Source organism: Gobio gobio, assembly GCF_949357685.1.
Source record: "Gobio gobio genome assembly, chromosome: 11".
Lineage (NCBI taxonomy): Eukaryota > Metazoa > Chordata > Actinopteri > Cypriniformes > Gobionidae > Gobio > Gobio gobio.
The window spans coordinates 39,942,312-39,968,846 of NC_137104.1; the positions used below are offsets into that span (position 1 = coordinate 39,942,312).

The 26,535-nt window shown below is 38.4% G+C and overlaps 4 protein-coding genes across 8 annotated transcripts in view; 1 reads left to right on the forward strand and 3 right to left on the reverse strand.

Annotated features, from left to right (window-relative positions):
- setdb1a (SET domain bifurcated histone lysine methyltransferase 1a) overlaps positions 1–2,464 on the reverse strand; it is a 31,785-nt gene extending 29,321 nt beyond the window's left edge. For 3 of the 5 annotated variants that reach the window (XM_079829502.1, XM_079829501.1, XM_079829499.1), the window contains exons 1-3: positions 2,180–2,464; positions 1,589–1,786; positions 1,305–1,513 (exon numbers count right to left, since the gene is read on the reverse strand). In XM_079829502.1, coding sequence (XP_079685628.1) covers positions 1,305–1,513; positions 1,589–1,779 — 400 coding nt within the window. In that variant the 5' untranslated portion in view covers positions 1,780–1,786; positions 2,180–2,464. Of the gene's footprint in view, positions 1–1,304; positions 1,514–1,588; positions 1,787–2,175 lie in introns of all 5 variants that reach the window. The other 2 variants (XM_079829503.1, XM_079829500.1) reach the window with 2 other exon arrangements.
- Positions 1–4,271, forward strand: part of LOC307133598 (craniofacial development protein 2-like) — a 1,416,430-nt gene extending 1,412,159 nt beyond the window's left edge. The window contains exon 4 of the mRNA XM_079828716.1: positions 4,014–4,271. Within this exon, the coding sequence (XP_079684842.1) occupies positions 4,014–4,084 (71 nt within the window). The 3' untranslated portion in view covers positions 4,085–4,271. The remainder of the gene's footprint in view (positions 1–4,013) is intronic.
- Positions 4,272–7,055: 2,784 nt separating this feature from the next.
- Positions 7,056–22,320, reverse strand: lrrc71 (leucine rich repeat containing 71; the record flags this gene model as incomplete). The annotated part of the gene is given in 15 exon segments (XM_079828551.1): positions 7,056–7,142; positions 7,145–7,216; positions 8,616–8,701; positions 8,790–8,901; positions 16,937–17,010; positions 17,116–17,191; positions 18,388–18,579; positions 19,202–19,285; positions 19,400–19,559; positions 20,872–20,940; positions 21,454–21,528; positions 21,627–21,702; positions 21,793–21,912; positions 22,021–22,131; positions 22,236–22,320. Coding segments are annotated over 15 exon segments (1,479 nt in total).
- Positions 22,321–24,879: 2,559 nt separating this feature from the next.
- The window catches only part of ash1l (ash1 (absent, small, or homeotic)-like), a 35,203-nt gene continuing 33,547 nt past the window's right edge, over positions 24,880–26,535 (reverse strand). Inside the window, exon 27 of the mRNA XM_079830075.1 lies at positions 24,880–26,349. Coding sequence (XP_079686201.1) covers positions 26,258–26,349 — 92 coding nt within the window. The 3' untranslated portion in view covers positions 24,880–26,257. The remainder of the gene's footprint in view (positions 26,350–26,535) is intronic.

A 26,535-nucleotide genomic window follows, 5' to 3' on the forward strand; every position in this document is an offset into this window, starting at 1 on the left:
TTGAATGATGATCTTAAAATATAAATAGTTTTTGGACATTGCTCTATGTGTTAGGGATAGAATACTGACATCTGTAGGTTTGTGGAAAAACTTTAGGAATTATAGTTAAAGAGAGAGAGTGCAATGACCACATTATCCACTAGAGGTCCATAGGGATAATGTCATATCCACCTTTCATCCAGTATGGAATTCAGGGTCTCCTCAAGACTGTACCTTTTTGCCATGGTGCTGCCACAGAATGAGCTGTGCCGGACTCAGACAGCCACTTTTATACCCTAACTGTGGGGTGTTTTCAAAATACTGCTGCAGCTCTTTCATCTAACAGTAAACTTTCTCAAAGAGTGTAAAAAAAACTTTCATCTTTCTTTTATCTGCCCTTTCCCCTCTCTTTCTCTGTGTGTGTGTGGTGTGTTATGTCTACCCCTTCACACAGTTTTTATTTGCCAAAATCTAAAAAATGCCCCAGACACCTGTGTGTGCGTGTGCATGCATGTGTGTGTGAGTGAACATGATTGTTCCATGTTGCATTTGTGCTCTAGTATTTGTCCTTCATTTATGCATGTAATTCTTTCAGATTTATGCCAGTTTCTATAAAAATGCTCTCTGTTGCAGTCACACACGTGTGTGTTTGTGCGTGTGTGTGTATGAGACAGAAAGTTCGTTCTACTTTGTGTTTATGCTCTAGGACCAGACCTTGATATAAATGCAGAAATTTTCAAATTTATACTGGATTTAGTTAATTTTTTTTAACAAACAAAGTGAAAAAAAAAGCATTTTTTAAACTTTCCCATTCATTGTCAATGTGGGACTTAAACGACGGACTTAAACTGTAATTTTTTTAGAACAATCAAATCAAGCCCAGATTTTTTGTGCATGTTTAGATAGATTATTTAGGAAAAGTCACTGAGTCTCATGGCCCTGAGATGAAGGGAACACTTGTTAAAAATGGAGGAAAAGTCCAGTGGGGTCAGCTGGACCCCAAAGGGCCGATCAAGGGTTAAGTAACATCTTTGTTTGGATTATTGAATGTGTGTTGATTGTGTTGTTTGGATTGCAGAATATGCAGTTGATGCTTTTAATTTCACATAAGTTCAACCCAATTTTCATTGGCCAAAAGCCAATTCTTTTATTGTGTAAAAAAAAAAAAAAAAACGGAAATCGGTATCAGAATTGGCCAGTTTCCTTGAAAAAAAAAAACGGTATCGGAATCTGCCATGTCAAATCATGATCGGTGCATCACTAATTACAATGACATCATTTAAAATAATATTATTTCAAGCACTTTCCATTAAAATGTCTCTTACCTCCCAGATCAATGACAACAAGATCATCACCATCTCCATTAAGGACACTAATGTCCTGTCTAGCCCCTTCCTCATCATCATCTGTTATATGAATGACGTCCTGTGGTCCTCCTCCTCCTCCACCTTCCTCTTCCGAGTCCTCGTCCCGGTACTCCAATCCCAGCATTCCATAAAGACCCTTCATCACCGACTCACACTCAAGGACTGATCTGAAATATACACAGTGAAAGGGTCACCCTGACTTCAAGATATAGCCATTATCGGCACTGAAAAAAACTACTTACTCGGAGGCATTGCTGTACGTAAGGCGGGTGTAGGTTGATTCTCTCTCCTTCAGCTTCACCCATTCCTCCACCTGTGCCAGCTGCTCGCGTCTCTGCATCAGGTGAGGGTTTCGGTCCACCTCTGCCTGGATCCAGCGCTGCAGGTCGTCCTTGGTCATCCTCAGGAGGTTCTCATCTTTTCCGCTACTCATGGCTGTACTGTTGGACCAATATAATGAAAAAGATTTTGAACTATTTTTGAACACGGTTTGTTTTGTACACTGCATGTTGTATTGTGCTTTTGATAAATCTCTTTTCTCCTCTTATTTGTTGAAGTATATGTACATAATTCTGGGAGTCATCAGAAACACTTGGACAGGCATTAGTGAGAATCAAAGGACGCAAATGTCCAGCACTCTTTATTGATAGTTCAAGCAGCATGATTGACAGATATATATATATAGAGGATATATAACACACTAAACTTCAATAACTTCCTTCGCTTTCCATTTAGCAAATCTAAGGCCTAATCAAAACAAACGTTGCTACTCTTTGTTATGGCAATATGTCTATTACATAAAGCAAGATAATTTCATAAGGTAACATACATACTGTCTAGTTTTCCCAACTTGCTGCTGTAGTGTGTTAGAATCCTGAGGACACTCTCACATATCAAAAAGCGCGCAGGATTATATGGCGTAAACTATCCCGCTTGTTTATTTGTCGGTAATGCACAAACTAAGTCTGTCACTGCTGAAAGGACGCGTCTTTATGAATTTCATACAACCTCCGAAATAACATGAAAAACTAAAAAGCCCGCAATAAAAGAACTAAAAACACATGGAAAGACACGATCTCCACACTGTCGTGTGCCTGTGTGGTAGCGGATGTAGAATCTACAAGAGACATTCTGATTGGACCAGTGCACGTTGACGCGGGAGGATTAGCCACACCCACCAACCCTTCAATCACCTCAAACAAACACCATCAACGAGGACCACAAATAGATTTAACGGGGGTAGTTGGACGTAATTTGTTGAGTGTCGTTGGTCTAAATCATAATTATTGTTGCTTAACGCTGCATCGTTTGCTTTTTATCAAATGGCTATTAAAGATTCTCCGATTTCTCAGGTATAATTGATCAAGTTCGCTTGTGGGCGCCGCATTGTCACGTGCCATATATTACTTTTCTCAGCGCTGGGATGGATGGACCAATCACAGTTGTTTTGTTAGTGTGCGTTTTGTCTTTAATCGAAATGCAGTTCTGCAGGGGACCGTTTCAATAAGGAGGTTCAACCATCTCTGAGTTTAAACTTGAACTCTGAGTTGACTTACCCTGAGATGGGAAAAGTTCAATCAACTCTGAGTAGACTGAGTTAAGCGCGTGCACCACGACTTTGAAAAGCCATGATCAATAATGGAGCTCTGAAATTATGATTCACCATGGCAACAGCACACGACAAAAAGACACCCATACTTCCAGGGCAATATGTAAGTTTAATTGTTAATTAGTTTAATTAAGTTTAATTTTCATGGTATGTGGCAGCAGCTAAAAATAAAAACATAATTCAATCAGGTAAAGCTTAAGCATAAACGGTTCATGGATGTAACGTTACGTTTCATGATTTTACAAAGATTTGACGTTTTAAATAAATATCATTCAGTGTCCATTTCAGTGTGCAACAGCTTTTCCCACAGTCTAATGCTCTTTTCAGTTTTCACATAATTAAATGTTCTCTGATCCCACCTGTTGAATTTATTAATTAGGGTAATGAAATTAACATTTGGTGTCTCAGGGCAGGCAACTAACAGCAAGAAGGCAGAGCCACCTAATATTCTTCCTCCATCTCTTCTTCATCGGTCAGTGGTGACCGATGAAGAGGAGATGAGGAAGAATATTAATACTAAAGTTTTTGTAGGAAATAAAGATGACCATAAAATTGTGAATAATTTGTGTTCATTTAAAGGGTTAGTTCACCCAAAAATGAAAATTCTGTCATTAATTACTTACCCTCATGTCGTTCGACACCCGTAAGACCTCCGTTCATCTTCGGAACACAAATGAAGATATTTTAGTTCAAATCTGATGGCTCTGAAAGGCCTCCATTGGCACAATGCACGGTTCACTCTCAAGACCCTTAAAAGGTACTAAAGACATAACAATTCAATTAAACAATTTATAAAACTAACTAAAACTAAACTGAAATTTAAAGCAAAATTGAAAACGATAATAAAATAAAAACTAATTTAAAAATGCAAAACTATAATAACCTTGGAGTGAACCGTGCATTGTGCCAATGGAGGCCTTTCAGAGCCATCAGATTTCAACTAAAATATCTTCATTTGTGTTCCGAAGATGAACGGAGGTCTTACGGGTGTCGAACGACATGAGGGTGAGTAATTAATGACAGAATTTTCATTTTTGGGTGAACTAACCCTTTAACAGCTATATCTCCGACTACCCTTTCATCTGACATCCTTCCATTCCATACAGTAACCCGTTTTCAGAAAGCGTGATGATGGGAATATATGAGTGTCATCAATGCGTCCAAGTCCAACCAGTGGAAATCCTAAAGGAAATTCTAATTATTAGGTTACTTCCAGAGGTTTATCAAGTGAACGCCAGGATCCTGTATAAAAGGTCATGCCATTTTTGTCACTTTGACTGCGTCCTCATGATGAAAATATGCTCAATGAATGAATGTTCCTGCACTGCAAAGAATGCTTTTCTTACTTTGTATTTTTGTCTTGTTGTTTCCAGTCAAAATATCTAAAGATTCTTAAGTCAAGATGCATTTTCTATATAAGAAAAATGACATAATGACATGAATCTATTATTTTGCAAATTATCTGCCAGTGGGGTAAGAAAAATAATCTGGTTTTCATTTGCATTAGGATTATTTATCTTACCCCACTGGCAGATATTTTTTACTTGTTTTAAGTCAAATGTGCTTACTTTATATTTATATTATTATATTAATTATTTTTAGATATTTATACTTGAAATAATGTAATAATTGTACAAAATATTCAGTAAGAAAAGCATTTGTGCTGTGTGAATGAAGTGTGAAACACAACAGACGCTTTAAAAAGGGGGAGAAGACCGAAAGAAACTCTGGGTTTACCAAAGAAAACCTGCTCCTGACCAGGGGCCTATACCATGAAGCCAGTTTAGCTGGCTAACCAGATATGTTTGAGATTAGTTTGTGCCAATCCTGGGTTTTAGGTACCATTTGGTTTGGCTTTTAGCAGTCTTCATCTCCATAGTAACTTACACTCCACGGCTAACCTCCTCCTGGGGCCTATACCATGAAGCCGGTTTAGCTAGCTAGCCAGATATGTTTAAGCTTAGTTTGTGCCAATCCTGGGTTTTAGGTACCATTAAAGTGGTTTGGCTTTTAGCAGTGTTCATCTCCATAGTAACTTACGCTCCACAGCTAACCTGCTCCAGGGCAGGTTATGTTCTGGATAAGAGATCTCAAACTGAAATTGGACCAATCAGCTGTGAGCAAAGTGACACACCTCTGATGCAATAAAGACACTCCTTCTGTTTCTACTCCAAATTAAAGGTCACTAGCTAATGGCTATTAAAGACTTAAGCCTCTGGCTTTTAACAATGCTTATTTAAAATAATAATAATTTTGAATTATTTAAATATAATTTATCTAATTATTATACCCTTAATCAATTACACATGTATAATTTGAGTAAATCAATCATTAATAGGCATTTTGTTAATATTAAACTAAATAGCCTATATAAAGGTCATACAAATAAGCTTTAAATTCAATAACTAAATCTATAAAGAATTACATGTGAGCATAAATGTTCAATTCTCTCTATATATCAACTAAACTAACTTCATAACTTTTAACTTCATTTAACTTTTTAACTTAAAGTTGTCCTCGACAGCTCTTTTCTTCTGTGTAAATTTGTTTAAATTCATAATATTTTTCAATCATGTATATTCTGCAGAAGAGTGAAGTGAATCACACTGCTTCTCTCGTGAGAAGTGAATCTCAGTTTTACTGATCCACAGCATGTGATTGGCTGTTCACTGCTGATGTCACAGCTAAAATCCTAAACTCAGGATCAAAGCCTGAGTTGACAGAGAAAGTTGATGATCAGCATCATGGGACCAACAAAGCCTGAATAGATTGGTTTGGTTTTGTCAACTCGAAACTAATCCTGTAACCCTGAGTTTGTTAAACTACCATCATGGTACAGGCTCCAGGGCAGGTTATGTTCTGAATAAGACATCTCAAACTGAAATTGGACCAATCAGTTGTGAGCAAAGTGACACACCTCTGATGCAATAAAGTCACTCCCTCTGTTTCTACTCCAAATTAAAGGTCACTACATATCAAATGGTTATTAAAGACTAAAGCGTCTGGCTTTTAACAATGCTTTTTTATAATAATAATAATTTTGAATGATTTAGATATAATTTATGTCATTATTATACCCTTAATAAATTACACATGTATCATTTTAGATTAATCAATCATTAATAGGCACTTAGTTAAAAATGAAAGTAAATAGCCTATATACAGGTTACACAAATAAGCTTTAAAATAAATAAATACATCTATACAAATTACTACATGTGAGCTTAAATGCTTTCATAGACAGCTCTTTTCTTCTTCCTGTGTAAATTTGTTGAAAATTCTTAATATTTTTCAATCATGTAATATTCTGCAGAAGACGGAAATGAATCTCAGTTTCACTGATCCACATCGTGTGATTGGCTGTTCACTACTGATGTCACAGCTAAACTCCTAAACTCAGGATCAAAGCCTGAGTTGAGAAAGCTGATGATCAGCATCATGGGACCAACAAAGCCGGAATAGATTGGTTAGGTTTTGTCAACTCGAAACTAATCCTGTAACCCTGAGTTTGTTAAACTACAATCATGGTACAGGCCCCAGGTTAGGTTCACAGAGTAAGTTACCATGGTAACTGACTCTGAGTATAAGTTACCTCTCTTTCAGAAACGGGCTTGACTTACCCTGCTTCCTCGGGTTTGATATACCTCCCATTCTGAAACAGAAAACTCAGAGTTTCCCTCATTTCAGGGTTAAAATACTTTTAAGAGTTTTCACTTAACCTCCTTTCTGAAACGGGCCCCTGATGAATGAAAAATAGACGTATTATGTGGACTTGCTTTATTTTCATAAGCATGTAGCATATGATACAATGGCAATTTTTAACGAAATAACCCCCAACAATATGCTGAAATATAGCAGAAATACAGAGCAAAATGTACATTTAAAACAATTTTCAGTAAGCCTCTATATTTTCCACATTTTAGAATGCTAGAAAAGTGATAAAAACAATGAAATAACATGTAGTGACCAAAAGAGCTATTTACGTTCATGCTTTGTCAGTGTGTATGAAAATACAATTTAACAAAAATAAAAACAAAATGAGAAGTTTAACATTATGGAACCATAAGATATTGATATGGTTGCGTTGGGGCATTATTTTATTATGTTAACGTTTGTTTTCTTGTCATTGACATGGTCTTTGGTTCGCCATGTTCATCCTCCACCTGACCAGTGTTGTTTTTGTTTAGACTAGAGGACCCTTGAGAGACATCATTTCCTGTATCTTCAGTAAGGTCTCACAATCTGATGGAAACCGATTCCTCTGAAAAACAGAGCTGAAATTAAAACAAGGAACCCTCTATGGGACTAACTATGAAATCACAGCTAGAAAAACATAAATTACTTTATATTTTACATATATTTAAGGCTAAAATCGCATCTGACCTTTGACCTTTTTTTTAGGGTACTGACTTATAATTGTCCCATTATTTTTGGCAAGTTGTCCGAAACTTCACATACGTTCAAATGCATTTTCCCTTTTGGTTTTGGGTTTTGTTTGTGTTCATGTCTTTGGCTGCGTCCGAAACCTGGAAAATGCTGCCTTCGGAGGACACATGTCAAGGTAGGAAGGCATCAAGGCACGTCCGAATCTAATGTTAGCTTCACTTCCTGTCTCCTGAGATACCTTCATCTGATTGATTTTTGAAGGCAGCATAAATGTATCCTTCGCTGAATAATTATTCAATGTTTGCTTGCTGTCTGGGTTGATCTGTTCCTGGTTTTGTCATGTGATCCTGCCTTGTGCTCCCCTAGTCGCATGTGTTTTGTTCTTATTGGTTCATTGTCCTCAGGTGTCCCTTGTCTTATCGTTAAGAGTCTGTGTATTTAAGCCCTCATGTTTGCCACGTGTCTTTATCTAGTATTGCCTGTGTAACTACTGTTGATGAGTGTTCGCCATGCTATGTTTGCATAGTCTTTGTTTGTTTTTAGACTTTGTTAAACTGTAATAAAGCTGCACGTGGGTTCTTTAAACTTGCCATCAGTCGACTTCATTACAGTCTTAGTGTTAAAAGAAAAAAAAACATTAAAAGGCTTATTAACATTCCATTTCATCTTATTTCAATTGGGACTCGCATGTAAAAAAACTTGACAAATTCAAATGCAACTTCATTAACTGGAAGGTAGTGAAACCATATGCTGACACTATCATCAATACTAGCTGTCCTCTCTGTCTTCTATAAAACTTACTAACATCAAACAAAACACAGCCAAAAATGCTATTACACTGCTTGTTAGTAATGAATAATAGTGCAGCTACACAGAAAATATCTATACCCTAAAAAGACACACATATTTGTGGACCAAAAACACATTAAAATGTACAATGATATTTCTTTTTTTTTTTTTTGGTGAATCCGAAATCCCCCCCCAAGTGAGCGAATTCGTACAGGCGCTGTGTGTACATCGGCTGTACACTTGTTATTGCGGTGCAATGTGGGATAGAATGAGAGCACTCAATAACGTCCACTATGGTTTCGGACACCACTACAAATGGCTGTCCCCTCAAATAATGCCCTATTTAAGGGTATAGGGGGCGATTTCGGATTCAGCCCTAGTCTAAAGTGAACTCACATGGAGCCTTGACAGCATGTGACCTAACATGTGCAAATGTCTCCTTCACTTCCTTGTTGCTTCTTTAGATAAAGAGTGATGAGACTCACATTTAGAGAAAGACGCAGAAGTCCACCACCCTGGCCTTCCAAAGATGAGAGGAACAGCTTGAGTGACTGCTCAGTCAGTTTATTTCCTGAATTATCAGAAAAGAAAACGTTACAGCCATAATGTACAAGTATGTTTTACTCTAATACTGAAAATCAAGTCTGAAAGGAAACCACCTGACAGATTCAGAGAAGTAAGGCATGTGTTTCCTGGATGAATGACTTTCCCTCCAGTGTGCACAATTCCAGGATCCAACAAAGGAATCACCATCTCAACCACCTCCACTGTCTGACATACAAATGTTTCATGTTTAATGTCAAAGCTCTTATTATAGCAAAGAGGTTTCCTAAACATTTAGGAAAAATGTCTCTTAAGAAGTTCTTTTCTCTGACTACTTAGTCCATTCCATGATCTTATCCTGGACTAAGATGATATAATTATTAGGCAAGTCGATATTCTGATCATATTTTTATAGCATTTTAAGACTTTGAACAAGAACATACCACAGAGAAGTCTTCTGACCAAAATTGTAAGTAATTTAAAATGCTTATAATTTAGACTTAGTTTACCTAACCTGAGAATAATAAATAATAAGGTTAAAGGTGTTGAGATCAAAGTTCACACCATAAAACATGGTGCCAAAAAAGATAATCTAGATGGATTATTTATAGACAGCCTAGAAAGGGTTGAGCATGTGTAGAACAGATAACCATACAAGCGAGAGAGCCGTAAAGATTAAGAATGCCATAAAAAAGGAGAGAGAAAAGTGTCATATGGCTAGCCTCAGAAAGTGAGAGGCAGAGATGGGTAAGATCTGTTAATGAAGGACGCTTCGCTTATGACAGGGAAGCCCAGCAAAAATCTAGCAATGTGTTTATTAAAATGTATACATGAGGAGATTATCATGTATTTAAAGGAAAATTAGACACAACGGTTCTAGAAACAGTGCTAAAAGAATAAAACGTAAATCACCAGACCTGGATAGAAAGTAAATATCTAATTGCTATTGCTGATGTAATGAAAGTATGATAATTGGTCCCGAAACAGCCAGGATGATTTTACTGTAAAACAGGTGTGCAGGTTCAAGAGACAGTACTGACTAAATAGAGAGAAGAGCTCGTAGTTCAGAACTCTCAAGGCTTAAAGCCTGGGGAACAATAGTTGTGACACTGACTACAAAATACACTATATTACCAAAAGTATTGAGACACCCCTCCAAATCATTGAATCCAGGTGTTACGATCACTTCCATTGCCACGGGTGTTTAAAATCAAGCACCTAGGCATGCAGACGCTTCTACAAACATTTGTGAAGGAATGGGTCGCTCTCAGGAGCTCAGTGAATTCAAGCGTGGTACCGTGATAGGTTGCCAACTGTGCAATAAGTCCATTTGTGAAACTTCCTCACTACTAAATATTCCACGGTCAACTGTTAGTGGTATTATAACAAAGTGGAAAGCAACTGGGAACAACAGCAACTCAGCCACGAAGTGCTAGGCCACATAAAATCACAGAGCGGGGTCAGCGCATGCTGAGGCGCACAGTGCGCAGAAGTCGCGAACGTTTTGCAACGTTCAATAGCTACCGACCTCCAAACTTTGTGTGGCCTTCAGATTAGCTCAAGAACAGTGTGTAGAGAGCTTCATGGAATGGGTTTCCATGGCCGAGCACCTGCATCAAAGCCTTACATCGCCAAGTGCAATGCAAAGCGTCAGCTGCAGTGATGTAAAGCACACCGCCAGAGGAGTGGAGACATGCTATCTGCAGTGATGAATCATGTTTCTCTGTCGGGCCCCTTAGTTCCAGTGAAATTAACTCTTAATGCTTCAGCATACCAAGACATTTTGGACAATTTCATGCTCCCAACTTTGGGGATGGCCTCTTCCTGTTCCAACATGACTGCGCACCAGTGCACAAAGCAAGGTCCATAAAGACATGGATGAGCGAGTTTGGTGTGGAGGAACTTGACTGGCCTGCACAGAGTCCTGACCTCAACCCGATAGAACACCTTTGGGATGAATTAAAGCTGAGACTGCGATCCAGGACTTCTTGTCCAACATCAGTGCCTGACCTCACAAATGTGCTTCTAGAAGAATAATCAAAAAATCCCATACGCACTCTTAAACCTTGTGGAAAGCCTTCCCAGAAGAGTTGAAGCTGTTATAGCTGCAAAGGGTGGGTCAACTTCATATTAAACCCTAAAGATTAAGAATGGGGTGTCATTAAAGTTCATGTGCATGTAAAGGCAGGCGTCCCAAAACTTTTGTCAACATAGTGTAAGTCGGGTTAACTTTATTTTAATGGAAATTGAGTAAAATTGTAATTGAATGAATACATTTAGAAATTACAGAGAATGAAGAAAAGAGGATAAACTGTTAACAATAAACTTAACAATGCAAAATAGTAAAAACTAGAAAATATTTAGAAACGGTAAAGGATGACCTGCCAAAACCCTCTCAGCCGTCCAAACCCCAGTATGACGTGCCTGCAGTAGGGAGAGATTTACAACAGAGTCAGGGTGAGATGGAGCTGGAGGAGTTAAGAGTGTTCAGATAACTCAAATACCTCTGATACATAATCAACAGAAAGCGAAAGAGGAGAATCAGATAATAAGTAGCTAGACTACATAACAAAGAGAAGTTTCAGAGCCCAATAAATAGTTGGAAAAAGACCAGTAACACTGGGATTTTGCCTATCCCAGTCTGAAATTTAACCCCCGCATGGACTTCAATGAAGAATAGAATAGAGTATAAGGAAGAGTATTAGAATTATAAATCATGACATAAGTCATAGGCCTACTTAAATCCTCAGTAAACAGATAGGAGTTAAAAATTACATAATCTTAATTACATAATATAGTGATTATGCTGACAGGGAAATAAAGCATCAGAAAATGCATAGCTGAGCCGAGATGCCACTACAAGACAAACATGCATCAGTGTTTCACTGAAGTCTTAGATATAATGAAAAAATATTTATTTTATTTAATTTTAATGTTATTTTATGTTTATTGAGTATAGAGTAAAAGACATATCAATTGAAACAACAGACATAATGAAGACCCCTTTCCCTTTTTTACAACAAAGAAAACAGGGGAAAAAAAGAAAGAAAGTAATGGTTATAATTTACAGGAATTCAGTCAACAGGCAAAGTTTCAAGGGGGTGAAAATATGTTAGAAAAGGTTGCCATTTGTCATGAAAAGAACCATACAGCATACCAAGAGCATCTTATCTTTTCTCACTTCAAAAAGTACATTGAGTCCAAAATCCACTGTGAAATACCCGGAGGCTTGGTGGACTTGCACAGAAATAAAATCCGTCATCTAGCCAGTAAAGAAGTGAAAGTACATCTAACTCTTTAGATGAAAACCGAGCCCAAACTTTGGGAACCCCAAAAATTGCAGTAGAAGCGCAGACATCAACCTTGGTTTTAAATATTTTAAATATTTTTAAATACATTGGACAGAGAAAAACTTACGACTCAGATTGCAAGGTGACATGTGACATCTATCACACCTGTTGTCAACATTGGAGTAAATTGCAGAGAGCCGAGCTTTTGAGTAATGAACCGTATGCAGTATTTTAAACTGGATGAGGGCAAGCCAAGCACATATTGAGCTTGAGTGAATTCTATTAAGAGCGTCCACAAACTCATCACCCAACTCATGTTCCCAGGCACTTTTAGTTTTAGCAGTAGTACAATCCTCTAAGTCAATAAGCTGACAATAGATCCTGGAAATGAGAGCCTTTTGAGAAGTATTAATGACAAGAAAATCTTCCCACCACTAACAATGCCTAAAAACTGCTGAAAAGACTAATATTTTGGAAGGAGCCATTGAGTTAAAAAAGAGCCTTTGTTTGTTGTCTGCCAGGAATGTAGGATGAGTTACCCTCAAAGAGATAATGACCCAGTTTACACCTGGTAACGTCATGCGTTTTCTCTGATCAGATAGCTATCCGATCGTAAAAAGACCAGGTGTAAATGCCCTCCGAAACGCATTCGAGACGGATTTAAACCACTTCAGGAGGTGGTCTGGGCCACATTCCAGAAACTGAACAAGTCTAAATGCATCTGGTTGTTGAAACCACATATCCCCCCAACAATGCTAAAAAATAAACGTGTGAGAGCGTGTTATAGGCTATATGATGTTGTAGTCAGATATGACAGCACTACTGCAACACGCATCGCCGCAGATGAGCAGCCGAGTATCTCTTCATCAAGACAATGTACAAACTACCCCAAATAAAACAAAAAAAGTAAGTCGCAGATGCTCAACACACAATCATCTTCATTAAAAGTAAAGAAACGAAATAATCTTACCACTGCTGTTGCCTTGCTCTCTCCTATTGCGGTCTTTGATTTTGAAATTAGATAATGATTAATACAATTCAGACATGCACTTGCGGGAATTGAAGATTGGATTTATATCCATTTTGTGTAGACACTTTTATGTGACCAAGTGTAAATGAAATCGTTTTGATAAATCAGAAAGCTATCTGATCTGTAAAAACCAGTCCAGGCAAAATTGAAGGACCAGGTGTACAAAGAAATAGGAATTGGGTATTTCTAGCATCGCATCTATGGTCATAACGTATTGAAATAAATACGAATGCATACAAAGCAAGTGGTTGCTGGTTTGTGTCCTAGTGTCATAAACAGAAGAGGAAAGACAAGGTCATCACAAATAAGAAGTCTTTATTGCAAATGGACAGGGATTCAACAGGTTAGAGATGTAGGCAGATAAAATATCACTGAAGGCTTATCTGGTTGTGACACAGTGGTTTCTCTTTCAGATGGTGACTTGTGAAGCAGGCTGGTGCACGGGATTCCAGAGTGATGACGTAGGGGATCAGAAGACAAAAGACAGATCTGGATAAACTGGTAGGTACTCAGTTCAGTCATACAGGCAGGTTCTCATGTGAGTCTGGAACAATAGAAATGTATCTCTGGTGAGTATAGCAGGCGGCGTCTGTAGCTTGGATTAGTGATGAGACTAGACAATGAAGTTGAGGGAACGGTGGTTTATAAAAGGTGTCTTGATGAGGGTGTGCAGGTGCAGGTGATTAGAACTCTGGTGACGATGATGTTGAGTGCAGGTGCGGAGCAGGAAGGATGCTGGGAAGTGTAGTGCAGATCTGACAGGTGACTGACTGAGTTGGTGACTGTGACAGTACTTTCCCCTCCCCGGAGGCGCGTCCTCGCACCATAAACTGGGGTGGGAGGGTGGGCCTCCAGGGCGGTGCAGGCAGCTCAGGGGACCATGGAGGTGCCGGAAGCTTAGGGGACCATGGAGGCGTAGGTAGCTCAGGGGACCATGGCAGCTCAGGAAGCGATGGCGGTTCAGGCGGCCCAGGAAGCCATGGTGGTTCGGGCGGCTCAGAAAGCCATTGCAGTTCAGGAGGCCAGGGCGGCACAGACCGTTCCGGAGGCCAGGGTGGCATAGACCCTTCAAGGACAGCCTTCGTGGACTTGGGTCAGGAGCTGGTGCCATCACTGGACTCGGGTCAGGGGCTGGAGCCATCACTGGTCTCGGGTCAGGGGCTGGGGCTGGAGCCATCACTGGAGCCATGGATTCGTGCCGGGATTGTCTTCCGTCTCGGTGATTCAACACATAAGGAATATATGCAGATGAAATATCACTGAAGGCTTATCTGGTTGTGACGCCTTGGTTTCTCTTACAGATGGTGACTTGTAAAGCAGGCTGGTGCACGGGATTCCAGAGTGATGAAAATGGGGATCAGAAGATGGCAGAAAGAAGACAGAAGATAGATCTGGATAAACTGGTAGGTACTCAGGTGAGTCATACAGACAGGTTCTCAGGTGAGTCTGGATCAATAGGAAGGTATCTCTGGTGAGTATAGTGGTCGGCGTCTGTAGTTTGGATTAGCGACAAGACCAGACAATGAAGTGAAGGGTGTGCAGGTGATTAGAACTCTGGTGACAATGATGGCTGACTGAGTGCAGGTAGTGGACAGCACATTCCAGGGCCCAGTTTATGGCCGGACCTCTCTCTGCCCGTTACAGTGGACAAAGGTTTGCTACATTTTGATTGGATCTTGGTGGACGAACACAAACAAACTGTCCAACGCCATCAGATGAAGATGCTAGGACAACAGCCAGACACCTATTGAAGGGCAAGAAGAAGACCTCTGGTATCAAGCCCAGGAAAGACAGGACTTCTCATTGGTCCACATGCAGTTTCAGCCGTTCACCTATAGAGATTAATCCCTAATGTCCTGATCTGTGACTGCCATAAAAAATTCTCAGGACCTCAGCAGTAGTGGGTGAAACAAAGGAAGACCACAATGATCCATCCAAATGAATGAACGCATGACAGTTCAATCTTTTTCAATCATGTTTGGTGTCCTTTTTTTTTTTTTTTTATATTGGCAAGGGTATTCTGGTGGTGGTTTGGGAAGTGAGAAATGCTTTGGTAAACTTTAAAGATACATTAAAGTCTTCTAACTGTGTACAGTATGCAAATGAGTTCCACAGGGGAAAGAAGGGTGGGCCACACTGTGTGCACCCTCTGATGCCAGCAGCCAATCGCAACACTGGAATGGAGAAGCGCCAAATTGCAATCTCCTCCTCATCAGAAGGGGATAACGGTACCCTTTCAACAGACACTCATTGTTCTAAGTCTCCCCTAGAGAGAGAGAGAGAGAGAGAGAGAGAGAGAGAGAGAGAGAGAGAGAGAGAGAGAGAGAGAGAGAGAGAGAGAGAGAGAGAGAGAGAGAGAGAGAGAGAGAGACAAACAGTTCTGAGTCTGTCCACCAAGGATGAGACATAACAGATACACCGTAACATTCGGAGCCTCTGGTTTATCCAAAGTGATGACAAAAGATCAGAGGATCTGAGTCTACAGCTTGTGAGGCAGCAACAGATATGACAATGTTCTGAGCCTTCAGCCTGTGAGGAAAGAGACATTAACAAACACTATGTTCATAGTTTTAGTCCAGCAAGACAGTGACGACTACGGCATGTCCCGAGTCTCCATGCCAGAGAGACAAAAGCTGATTGACCAAGTCCTGAGTGTCTGGCCCAGAGAGGCAGAAGACACACAGAGACATTTACAACAAGGTTAGGCTCAGGAGAGCAAACCTTCACTTCAAGGTTCCTTTGTCTGCATGTTCCAGATTAAGGACCTTCTGCACCTACTTCAGGGCCTCATCTGAGTGGGGGGGGGGGGGGGCAGACCCTTATGTGTATATAATATGTATACAAATAAGCATTTCCTGTCCAATGGCCACACCTTAATATTGCAATCTCTATAGTATTGCAACAGTGTGAGTTAAAAAAATTTTTGTCTAATTTTAAAGGAAAACCTGCTTAACAATTATGCACATCTATATAAGACGTTTTTCCACTTCCAGCTCTCATTAATAATTATATATCACTTATATCACTTATTGATTATATACGGGCGGCAGTGCCTCAGTGGTTCATGTAGGTTGTCTACAAACTGAAAGGTTGGTGGTTCGATCCCCGGTTCCACCTGACCAAGCTCCCGACGAGCTGGATGGCGCCTTGCATGGCTGACACCGCCGTCGGTGTGTGAATGAGTGTATGAATGGGTGAATGTGAGGCAAATGTAAAGCGCTTTGGATGGCCGTAGGTCTGTTAAAAGCGCTATATAAATGCAGTCCATTTACCATTTACCATTTAAAAAATGAATAGTAGTCTTAGTAGGTATTAAGATTGAATTGGTAAGATGTGCTTGAAAAAAAGGATCAGAATATCGACTTGCCAAATAATTATGAAATCACTGTATTATCTGGCAGAAATGTGTTCAAAATGTTTGACAGCTTATATTATTAATTAAAATATATGTCAGATCATATAAGAATGGGTTAATAAACATCTCTTGAAGTCATAAACAATAAATTTTTCACAGTATTTTAAATATTTTTTCACCCATATACATACATATAAATTTCCCTTTTTGTGAAATGGGATAATTTATGGAGTGACGAGAATAGTTTTTGTGCGCAAAAAAACCCTAAATAACGACTTATATAGTGACGACGATTTCAAAACACGGCATCATGAAGCTTCGAAGCGCTATGAATCAGTGAGTCGATTCAGCAGTTTGGATCGCCAAAGTCACGCGATTTCAGCAGTTTGGCGGTTTGACACGCGATCTGAATCATGATTCGACTATTTAGGGGTTTTTTGCGCACAAAAACTATTCTCGTCACTCCATAAAGATATTGTAGAACCACTGTAGTGAGATGGACTTTGTAACGACGTCTTTAGTACTTTAGTATAATTAATGACAGAATTTTCATTTTTGGGTGAACTAACCCTTTAACTTAATTCTTACCTCTTGTTCAGACATAGGCAGATTCTTGTCTTTGCCTCCTATTTTTCCAGCCTGACTACGGGGAACTTTATCATCTGAGTGAAAAGCAAGAAGTTAAATATTCACTCTTCATGTAAACCATCAAATATAAAGTGCACTTCTGTATCTTAAACAAACAGGCATCAAAGGAGTTTAATTACCTTTTTTGGCCACTTTAGGCTCCTCTTTCTTGGCTGCCTGACCTGATGCTGGTTTCTCCTCTTTTTTAGGGTTGTCCTACAAACATTCGTAAACAACTGTAAACCATTGTATTTTATCTAAATCATAAGAGACAGACTCTATTCATGTGTGTGTATTGTTTTGGACATTGATATTGTAATTTCTATTTGCCTTCATGTGTGTGTATTGTTTTGGATATTGATATTGTAATTGCTATTTCCCTGCTTCAAAGAAATGCTATTTTGCTTGGTTTTACGTCATTGCCATATATAAAGATGCATGAATGCTATGTTTGTGGAAAGCACCTGCAATACTTAGAAATATATTGCACTTGGCTTCCTTTGTAAAAAAAACAAAACAAACAAAAAAAAAATTCTGAATGAAATGAGCAAAAGCTGTGAAAGTTAAGTTCCTGAACTAAACGTTTGTACCAACCACTAAAGCTAATGAGAGGCCACACGGGGTGAAGAGAAAAAAAAGCACAAGCGGATGACTAGTGACAAAGACTACAGTAAAAAAGGAGAAGCGTGAAAGACAAACCACAAATAGCGTAGGAGAAGGCAGACATTAGTATTGGACATTAGTCACAGAGATTGATATTAAATTGAAATTCCCCAAAAAGAAGTATAAAGAGACTGAGGAGTAATGTTGCCTGCATTAAGTGTGAAGGACACCTGACATCCTATCGAGGGACGCTTAACAGCATCTCCATTATTGCTGTTAAGAGTTTGACTATAAAGCTTTTAGCTTAGCTGGGGCCGGTTGCATAAACTGCTTAGACTAGTCTTAAAAGTTAGTCATCTATTTTTTTCTTCAAGACTGTTTAAAGTCAGTAACATAAAAAGTTAGATTGGTCTAATTTGAATCAGAAAAGTAAGACTGATTACCTCTTGACTAATTACTAGTGTGTCAAATTAGTTCTTAAGACACAGTCTAAACATTATGGCTAAGTTTATGCAACTGGCCCCTGATTTTCAGTTTTTGCATTAACTGCTTTTGTATTGTAAGTGTAACCAATAAAAACATTTTATTTATTGTTACGATTGCCTCCTGTTAGACTTACAACAAACCGAGCCTCAAAAAAGAACAACCACAAGTCTTCTACATCATCCCTGAAGGACTATTTTGTATCTAGTATTTCATGGTTTAGGCTAGATTTGACTATCCTTACCCTACCTGAATAATCATTGGGTTAAAGGTGTAAGATAAAAGTCACACCAAGTAACAATACACAGGGAACAAAACTGTTTTACCTTCTTTTTGGTGGTGTTCTTTGTACTCTTGTTGAGGCGATCCAGCGAAGAGCTGCTGTGGACGGACAGAGGCTGCTCATGTGATTCTGCGAGACTAACCAGAGACGGCTGGATCACTGATTGTTCACCTTTAATTAACAGCTTCCTCCTCTCAACTATCTCCTCATGTGTCAGAGCAAAGGGGCCAAGCACCTAAAGAAAGAAATCAGAAAGAGTTGCATAGAAATACGCATGTTTCACAGTCGTATGGCATATAAACTGATTGGTGTGAATAACAAAGAGACAGCATTTCTCAGAGAAGATTGCAGGGTAGATCAATCTCAGTTTTCTATTGTTGGTCACCCATTTGTCTTCATGAATAAAGTTCTGTCCCACAGACAGAACTATGGATTAAGATTCTTGAAGGCCGACATGCTAACATCGCTGCTGAAGAACTGTGTGTAACCCCTCCTGTTCGAACCGCCCGCTCCAAGCGGGACTCGAACCCGGGTCCAAAGGCTTTAGAGTTGGACGCTCTAACAAGGAGGCTAAAGGCTGCAATCTCTAGCGTCAGTCGCTAGAACGTCTCTTGAGATCAGAGGAGTGAGGTTTACTCGCACAGCAAATACTAGCTGGCCTCCGTTACATGTGCTACACTACTACCTTCAATAAATCATTCTCCCCACAAGAACTCTGGTCAAGCTTTTGGGTCAAAATTGTATGTATTGGAGAAATCTAACACATTGGCGAGCCTCTCAAACAAACAGAGCAAAATCTAACAAAAGTAAGGCAGATGAGATGTAGTTGTTAATAGAAGTATATACAGTATGTGTACCTCAGCCAAACGAGCTGCTCCATCATCTCCTATTTGATTGTGGGATAGGGACAGACATAGCAAGGAGCGGTTGAGACGCAGACCCTTTAAAAAAGAGGGATGGGCGATAATAAAAACTCAATTTTAAGTGTATGCAGTCTTGACATCATTGGAAACTATCCGAACACTTTCAGACGGACAGACTTCAATCCCACACACCTGAGCAATGTGATTTGCACCTCCATCACCAATGCTATTAAAGGCCATGTTGAGTGACTGGAGGTTTTTGTTGGCAGTGTGAACATTGGACAGAGCCAAGCCAATCAGACGAGCTCCTTCCTCTGCTATACGACAGTTGCGTAGTGATAAGTCTGTCAGCCTAGCATGGACATTATTTAAAAAGAGCTGAGTGTAAAAAAGTACAAATAATGCATTTTGAGAGAGATAACATTATAACACATTTAAGTTTAATTATTGCAAGCAGCAAATGTGTATGTGTACCTACTTAACCATACCTTAGGGACACATTTGGACCCAGAAGTGAGCTATGTCTGACAGAATCTCCTTTCGGGGAAGTCAAACATTTGTAAAAATGGTATAAATGGTTCTTTTAGGGTTAGGATTAGGTTATAGTATTTATAACTATACTACCATTCAAAAGTTCAAACGATTTTTTTTTATGTTTTGAAAGAAGTCTCTTATGCTCAACAAGGTTGCATTTATTTGTTGAAAAATACAGTAAAAACTATTGTGAAAATATTGTGAATATTGTGAACTATTATCAAAATAAAAAAAATTATATGTTAATATATTTTCAAATGCAATTTATTCCTGTGATGCTAGAGCTGAACTTTTAGCATCATTACTCCAGTCTTCAGTTTCACATGTTTTTTCAGAAATAATTGTAATGCTGATTTGCTGCTCAAGAAACATTTATTATTATTAAAAATATTTGTGCAATATAATATTTTTGTAGAAACCGTGATACGTTTTTTTGATGAATGGATGAATTCTTTGATGAATAAAATGTTAAAAACAGCACTTATTTGAAAAAAAACATTTTGCTAACATTATAAACACATATACATGTCTTCTCTTTACTGTCACTTTTGAGCAAATTAATGTACCCATGCAGAATAAAAGTATTAATTCCTGACCCCAAACTTTTGAATCTTAGTGTGTTTGTTTGTGTGTGTGTGTGTGTGTGTGTGTGTGTGTGTGTGTGTGTGTGTGTGTGTGTGTGTGTGTGTGTGTGTGTGTGTGTGTGTGTGTGTGTGTGTGTGTGTGTGTGTGTGTGTGTGAGAGAGAGAGAGAGTTCTTGTTTCTTGTATATATGAGGACACAAATGTGTATAATGACATGGGTATTACACAACATAATCAAATGTTAAGACATAAGCATAAACCAAATGGCTTAAAAAGCATACTAAATTGTTTTTAATCCACAAAATGCAGAAAGGGGGTGAGGGAGTTTTCTGTGAGGGAGGTTTAGGGTAGGGTTAGTGTAGGGGGGTGGAATATACAAGTATGTGTGTGTGTGTGTGTGTGTGTGTGTGTGTGTGTGTGTGTGTGTGTGTGTGTGTGTGTGTGTGTGTGTGTGTGTGTGTGTGTGTGTGTGTGTGTGTGTGTGTGTGTGTGTGTGTGTGTGTGTGTGTGTGTGTGTGTGTGTGTTTAAAAATAAGAATGACTCACATGCTGTCCTCCCCTATGAGTAAGTGGTAGCTCTGCTCAGGGATTGGATTGCCATCCAAAACCACTTTCCTAGCAAAAGATATAAGTTGGTATATGATGTCATCCGATTTTCCAGGATCTAATATCACATTATCATAATTTATTTTCCGCAAAAAAAGAAGACCTATAGACAACTAATGCATATAATTTCATGAAAGATGATCATTTAAGACATGGAAATATGCCTTACATAACATTCTGAGATTTAATTAATGTTTTCTGATGCCCCTAATATGCTATTTTAAAGGTTCCTAGTTTTGTTTTGGATTTTGAGGTCTCCTACAATAGGCTTACATGCATCCAAGGTCAAAAAACACATTAATTTTCTCATTATATACATCGCAGCATCTCCTCAGTGTCTCAAACTGTTTGATAAATCATTCAGTCTCTCTAAAGCCTATTCCTACTCTTAAGACATTTGGTCTTAAGACCTACATTCAGTGTGTTTCAAATGATTTTTAAGACTCTTAATGGCACTAAAAAGGGAACTAAAGATGGGAATTTTAGACAATCTGACTCTTGAAGACCCTTGACTGTTCTCACCTGAGATTTGAGCACAGAGACACTGTGTTTCTCAAGGAGGCGAAAGTGCAATCCGTCAGGCCTACACGCCACATGCTGCAAAGCATCACCATTAATGGGAAATTGACATAGCATACTGTTTATTTGCAACATCAACACTCATAAACATACATACAACACACACAAAGGCTCACTGTAAGCACTGGAAATTACTGAGGGACGGCAATGTCCTGCTCAGCACCTGAAGCATCATCTCATCCACCTTCCATCCTATAAAAAATAATAATTCAGTTTTGATATTAAATATTTCTTAGGAGTTTGAACAACTGCTAATTGTTCACAAAGAAGCAACAGCCTTACCAGATATCTTGACTGTCTTTACGCTGTCATGGTCTTCATTCTCCAGCTCTGTCTCGAGGCAGGGCTCAGAGGACCATGTTGTCATTTGACTTTCTAAGGATGTCTGAGATTGATTGTGTTCTTCAGACCAGGTTAGGGTTTTTATTAGGGCAAATGAAGAGATTTGTGGCATAAAAAAGCATCTTTTGTAGGGGAGCAGAGCAATTGTTTTATGTACAACATATTTACCCATCACAGATTTTGACCGCTTCAGCTTGACAGAAGGGATTTTTTTCACACCCATGAGTTTGCACAGTCCTGTGACGTCCAACTCCAGATTCCCTGCACACTGGTAATCCTCTGTGAGTGATGTCACAAAACATTGACATTCAGTTGACTTTAATTGCTATCTTCGGACACGGCATATATTTTGGTTATTTAAGTCTGTCTTTACAGTCATTTACCTGCTGTTTTAGATGGTTCCTCCTCAATCCCAGAATCCACCTTGTCCACTTTCTCTTTTAAGTATTTCTCAGCTCGTTTTCTCATCTTTTCAGTGGGAAACTACTTATTTTTTAAACCCAAAAACAAAACCAAATAATTAATCTAAATAACTAATAATTTAAAATCAATATATGGTAAAGTAACTTGGCTCTTTCAGCACAAGCTTTGTAGCCCGCTCAGGTTGTATTCTGTTGCCATGCCAACCCTTGAACTACAACGGTTACTTTTGATGCCACCTAGTGGATGGCGGCAAACAGGAAGCTCAGAGCATAGATGTTTATCCAAAGAGGCCTCATTAGCGGCTGTTTCTATGGCTAAGCCGTCCGCCATATTGGAACGGTCAAACCCGGTCCATGAACATTCGAGAGCAAGTCCTCTGAGCGTTTCTGACCGTAGTTAGACGCATGTATGAATATCTATATGAATATCAGCAGATGACTTTGCTAAACAAAAACACAATACACATTCTCGCCAGTAAAAGGTTATCCCATTTCTTCTGTAATTTAAATCTCTTGTGTTTTTTCCCATATATATGTATACACATATGCCAGAAATTTATGAAAATATTTATTAAATCAATTTAGTCTGTAGGTCATCTTTTCCTATAACGCCTGTACGAATGTGATATGTGTTCATTCATTTAATTCAATAGATGGAGCCTGAATTCTGTTTTAAACCATCCTGCAGTCTCTGTTAAATACATTTGTTAATATTTATAGTAAGTATATGTATACAGATATTATATAGATATATATACACATACATATCTATGTTTTTTCCAACCAGAAGCTGTGCAATGTTGTACTCACACTGACCGTTCCAAGATGGCGGACGTGCCGACGTATCTGGCGCGGTCGAATATGAAGCTTATACATATCTATAGACTATGGCTATGAAGACTAAAAATAACATACTCTAGATAACCCCCAGACATCATAATGTGCCAAATAATTACTACAAATATTAACAAATGTATTTAACAGACTGCAGGATGGTTTAAAAAAGAATTTCAGCTCCATCTATTGAATTAAATGAATGAACACAACACATATCACATTCGTACAGGTGTTATAGGAAAAGATGACCTACAGACTTAATTGATTTAATAAATATTTTCATAAATTTCTGGCAGAGCTGACAAAAAGTAGGGACAGCTATGAAGCCTTTTAAAAGAGGTATGTTAAGTCAGGACACAGAAGTAATATTTCTCAAATATAATGTCTGTTGTAATCTTTATAAAGTACTGAGTCCAAAGTGTTGATTAAATAAAAATAAATCAAAAGGTACATGTGTGTTTATAACATCCTAGTGATCATTTCAAGAATCCGTAACTGCATCAATGTCAACATATGTGAAAACATCAGTCATGTCTGGCATTCATTAAATTAGACAGCATTAAAATACAATGTATTTATTTAGTTAGTGTTTTCTTTGCAAATGTATTTGGTAGTTCAAATGATGGTACACAATGTCAATGTGCTACGCAATAGTTAAAATTCACTTTATTTGAAGATGTATTGACTGTCCATACAATTAAAATACGATTTGTCTGTATACCTGGAGTAATAATGGTTATGACCTAGTAAAGAACTGCATCACAGATTCTCTGCTAAATGTATAAGCAACAGGCAAGTATATTCACAATAATGTAGTGCTTTTTATTAAAAAACAAACAAACAAACAAAACAAATAGAATATAAAACAAAAAAAAGTAAAAACCAACAGCATCTTCATGACTTTATAATTACAAACTTTGAACCAGAGTGGAAGAAGTTTCGACAAACTGTACACAACATCACAAAATGCCTGCCAGTCTGTCCATATACAATGCTTGCATCTTATTTTGTGATTGTCTAAAAATAACTAAACAAATCACACAAAAACACACAAATACAAGAAATACAAGCATTATATTTATGACCGCTATCACAAAAAACAGAACAATCTTTTCTCATTTGAAGAACAAAAAATTAAAAAAACAAAACAAAACAAAAACAAAAATCAAAAAGGAGATTAAGAACATGATATCGGGTTGACAGCTTCTTTTTCTGCCAAAATATCATTTTACATTTTTATGTTGGTTTGTTTTTTTAGTGTTCAACACTTTGCAGCAAAAAACGAGGAACAATATATCTTTTTCTCCTCAAAAAGTAATAATAATAATAATATTAATAATTATAATAATGTTCATATTAATTATTACAGTGACGGGTGCCAGGTCTGGGGTCACTGCAGTGTCCCCTTCGACAAAGTCCATCAGACGATCCCCCCTCTCGCTAAATTCATGTTTTTGGGTAACAAGGTTTCAGGCGGTTTACGGAAATTTCTAGAGATTATTCATTGTAATGTCTGCCACTTTATCGTCCACTTCTCGTAAAGTTACATGTGACCGTTTTGTCAATACAAATCGTATAAGAATGGTAATAATAATAACAATAATAATAATACATATAGGGCTGAATCCTGTACAATACAATACACAAAATTCATTATCAAGATATTGCTTTTGGAGACATTTCTCACATTTTCCCATCTGTATATATACATAGCTTGGCACTATACAACTTTCTTTCCTTTCGTTTGTCAGTTTTCATTGTTTTTTTTATCATCGTGTCGGTTCATCTAAGGGGTTTGAAATACTTATCTGTCATAGCTGATGCATTAAGGGCAAAACAATCTCATGATTTTGTTTATAAACATTCTCCATGGCAACCTGAAAGGCCATTAAAAAATTCAAAGAAAATTCAAAGAAAATGACAATACTAAAACCTCGACCCGACCCCGTCCCACCCGCCCTACAAACCACAAAAAATATGACATCACATGATACAATAAGTTCTTGTGAATTCATGAATTTAACTGTTTATTAACTGCTGTCAAGCCCTTAGTTGTTTCCTCTTTCGTATTTATATATCAGAATGGGCTCTCTCTCACACACACACACACGCACACGCTCACAAACACCGTAAAGAATCTCACACACTACCATAAACAAAAAAAACGCTCAAGATCATGGCATTCTAAGGCGTTATATATATAAAGCCAGCGTGCCTCCACTGCTAGATTTTGTTTTGTTTGTTTTTTTTTGAGCTGGTGAATTAAATACTTTTTAAAAAGGGGGCGGGGCTGGCACCCACTCTAACCAATCACAATGCCCACGATAACAGAAGCGAAACATTCCAGCCCAGTCCCGAAGTCCCGAACTCACAAACATGGATACCCCCGTCGTGCTCCATTCCTAATGTAATTACAGTATAACAAATGAAAAACAAAAAAAAGAAGGTAATATACTTATTTGTTTTGCTTTATCATACAGCATTCATCAATACTGTGTGAATGTTAGTGTGTCTTATCCGTACATCTCCGGGAGCGAATGATGTCCGTGTTGTTAAAAGTGCAGTTAGCCAACGTTCTTTTCTCAGCTCTCTCCTTTCTCTCTCTCTTCTCAGTCTACGGGCAGTGTGTGTGCGCTACACTGCACCTCCTATGTCGCTCCTATTTCCGTTTTATTTTTTGCCTCGTTCTGCTCTTGCTTGGTCGGACTCAAGTCATTGCCACTGTAGACCACAAGGTGGCAGCGGTCTCCCATTTTTCTACTCGCAGCTGAAACGAAGGCCAAATTTAGTACCACGTGCTTGCTTAACAACTTAGTCATGGGAGACGTTTGACCGGTGAAGTCGTAGTTCATCCATGACAATTCGGTTTGAATTTAAAGGCGCTTTTCTTCAGTTTCAACTTTCCTATGTGTGACACTTGTACTTTTGAAACGCATCAAGGTTGACGACTCGCAGCAAATTGCGTGTCCTTAGTGCACAAAGCTCGGGCTGGTCTCTCTTGTAGTTCCTGCGAGATATAAATATGAACGTGTCGCCTCCCACCTCCATTTCCCCTCTTTTTTTCAGGTGTAGTCCACCTCTGCTCCTCGATATCCATTATTCTCTTGCTGCTCTGCAAGCGTGCTCAGCAGAGAGTGCTGTCAGCATTACTTCCTGCAAATAAATTCGCTTAGTCCAAGCGTCCGTCTGCGGAGGCGGCGACCCGAGCCTTCCTCGAGAAGATACGTCACATCTATCGCTGTAAAGGACACAAAGAAATGTGTCAAACTTGCATTAGATTTCTTCTGATGTTTAACAAGTTTAAATGGTTTTATTATGTATATTTATGTATATGTATATTTGAGTCAGTTCTTGTCAATAGTTTTTTCAATTCATCAAAACAAAATATAGTTATATTACATATTAAAACAGTAATATTTTATGA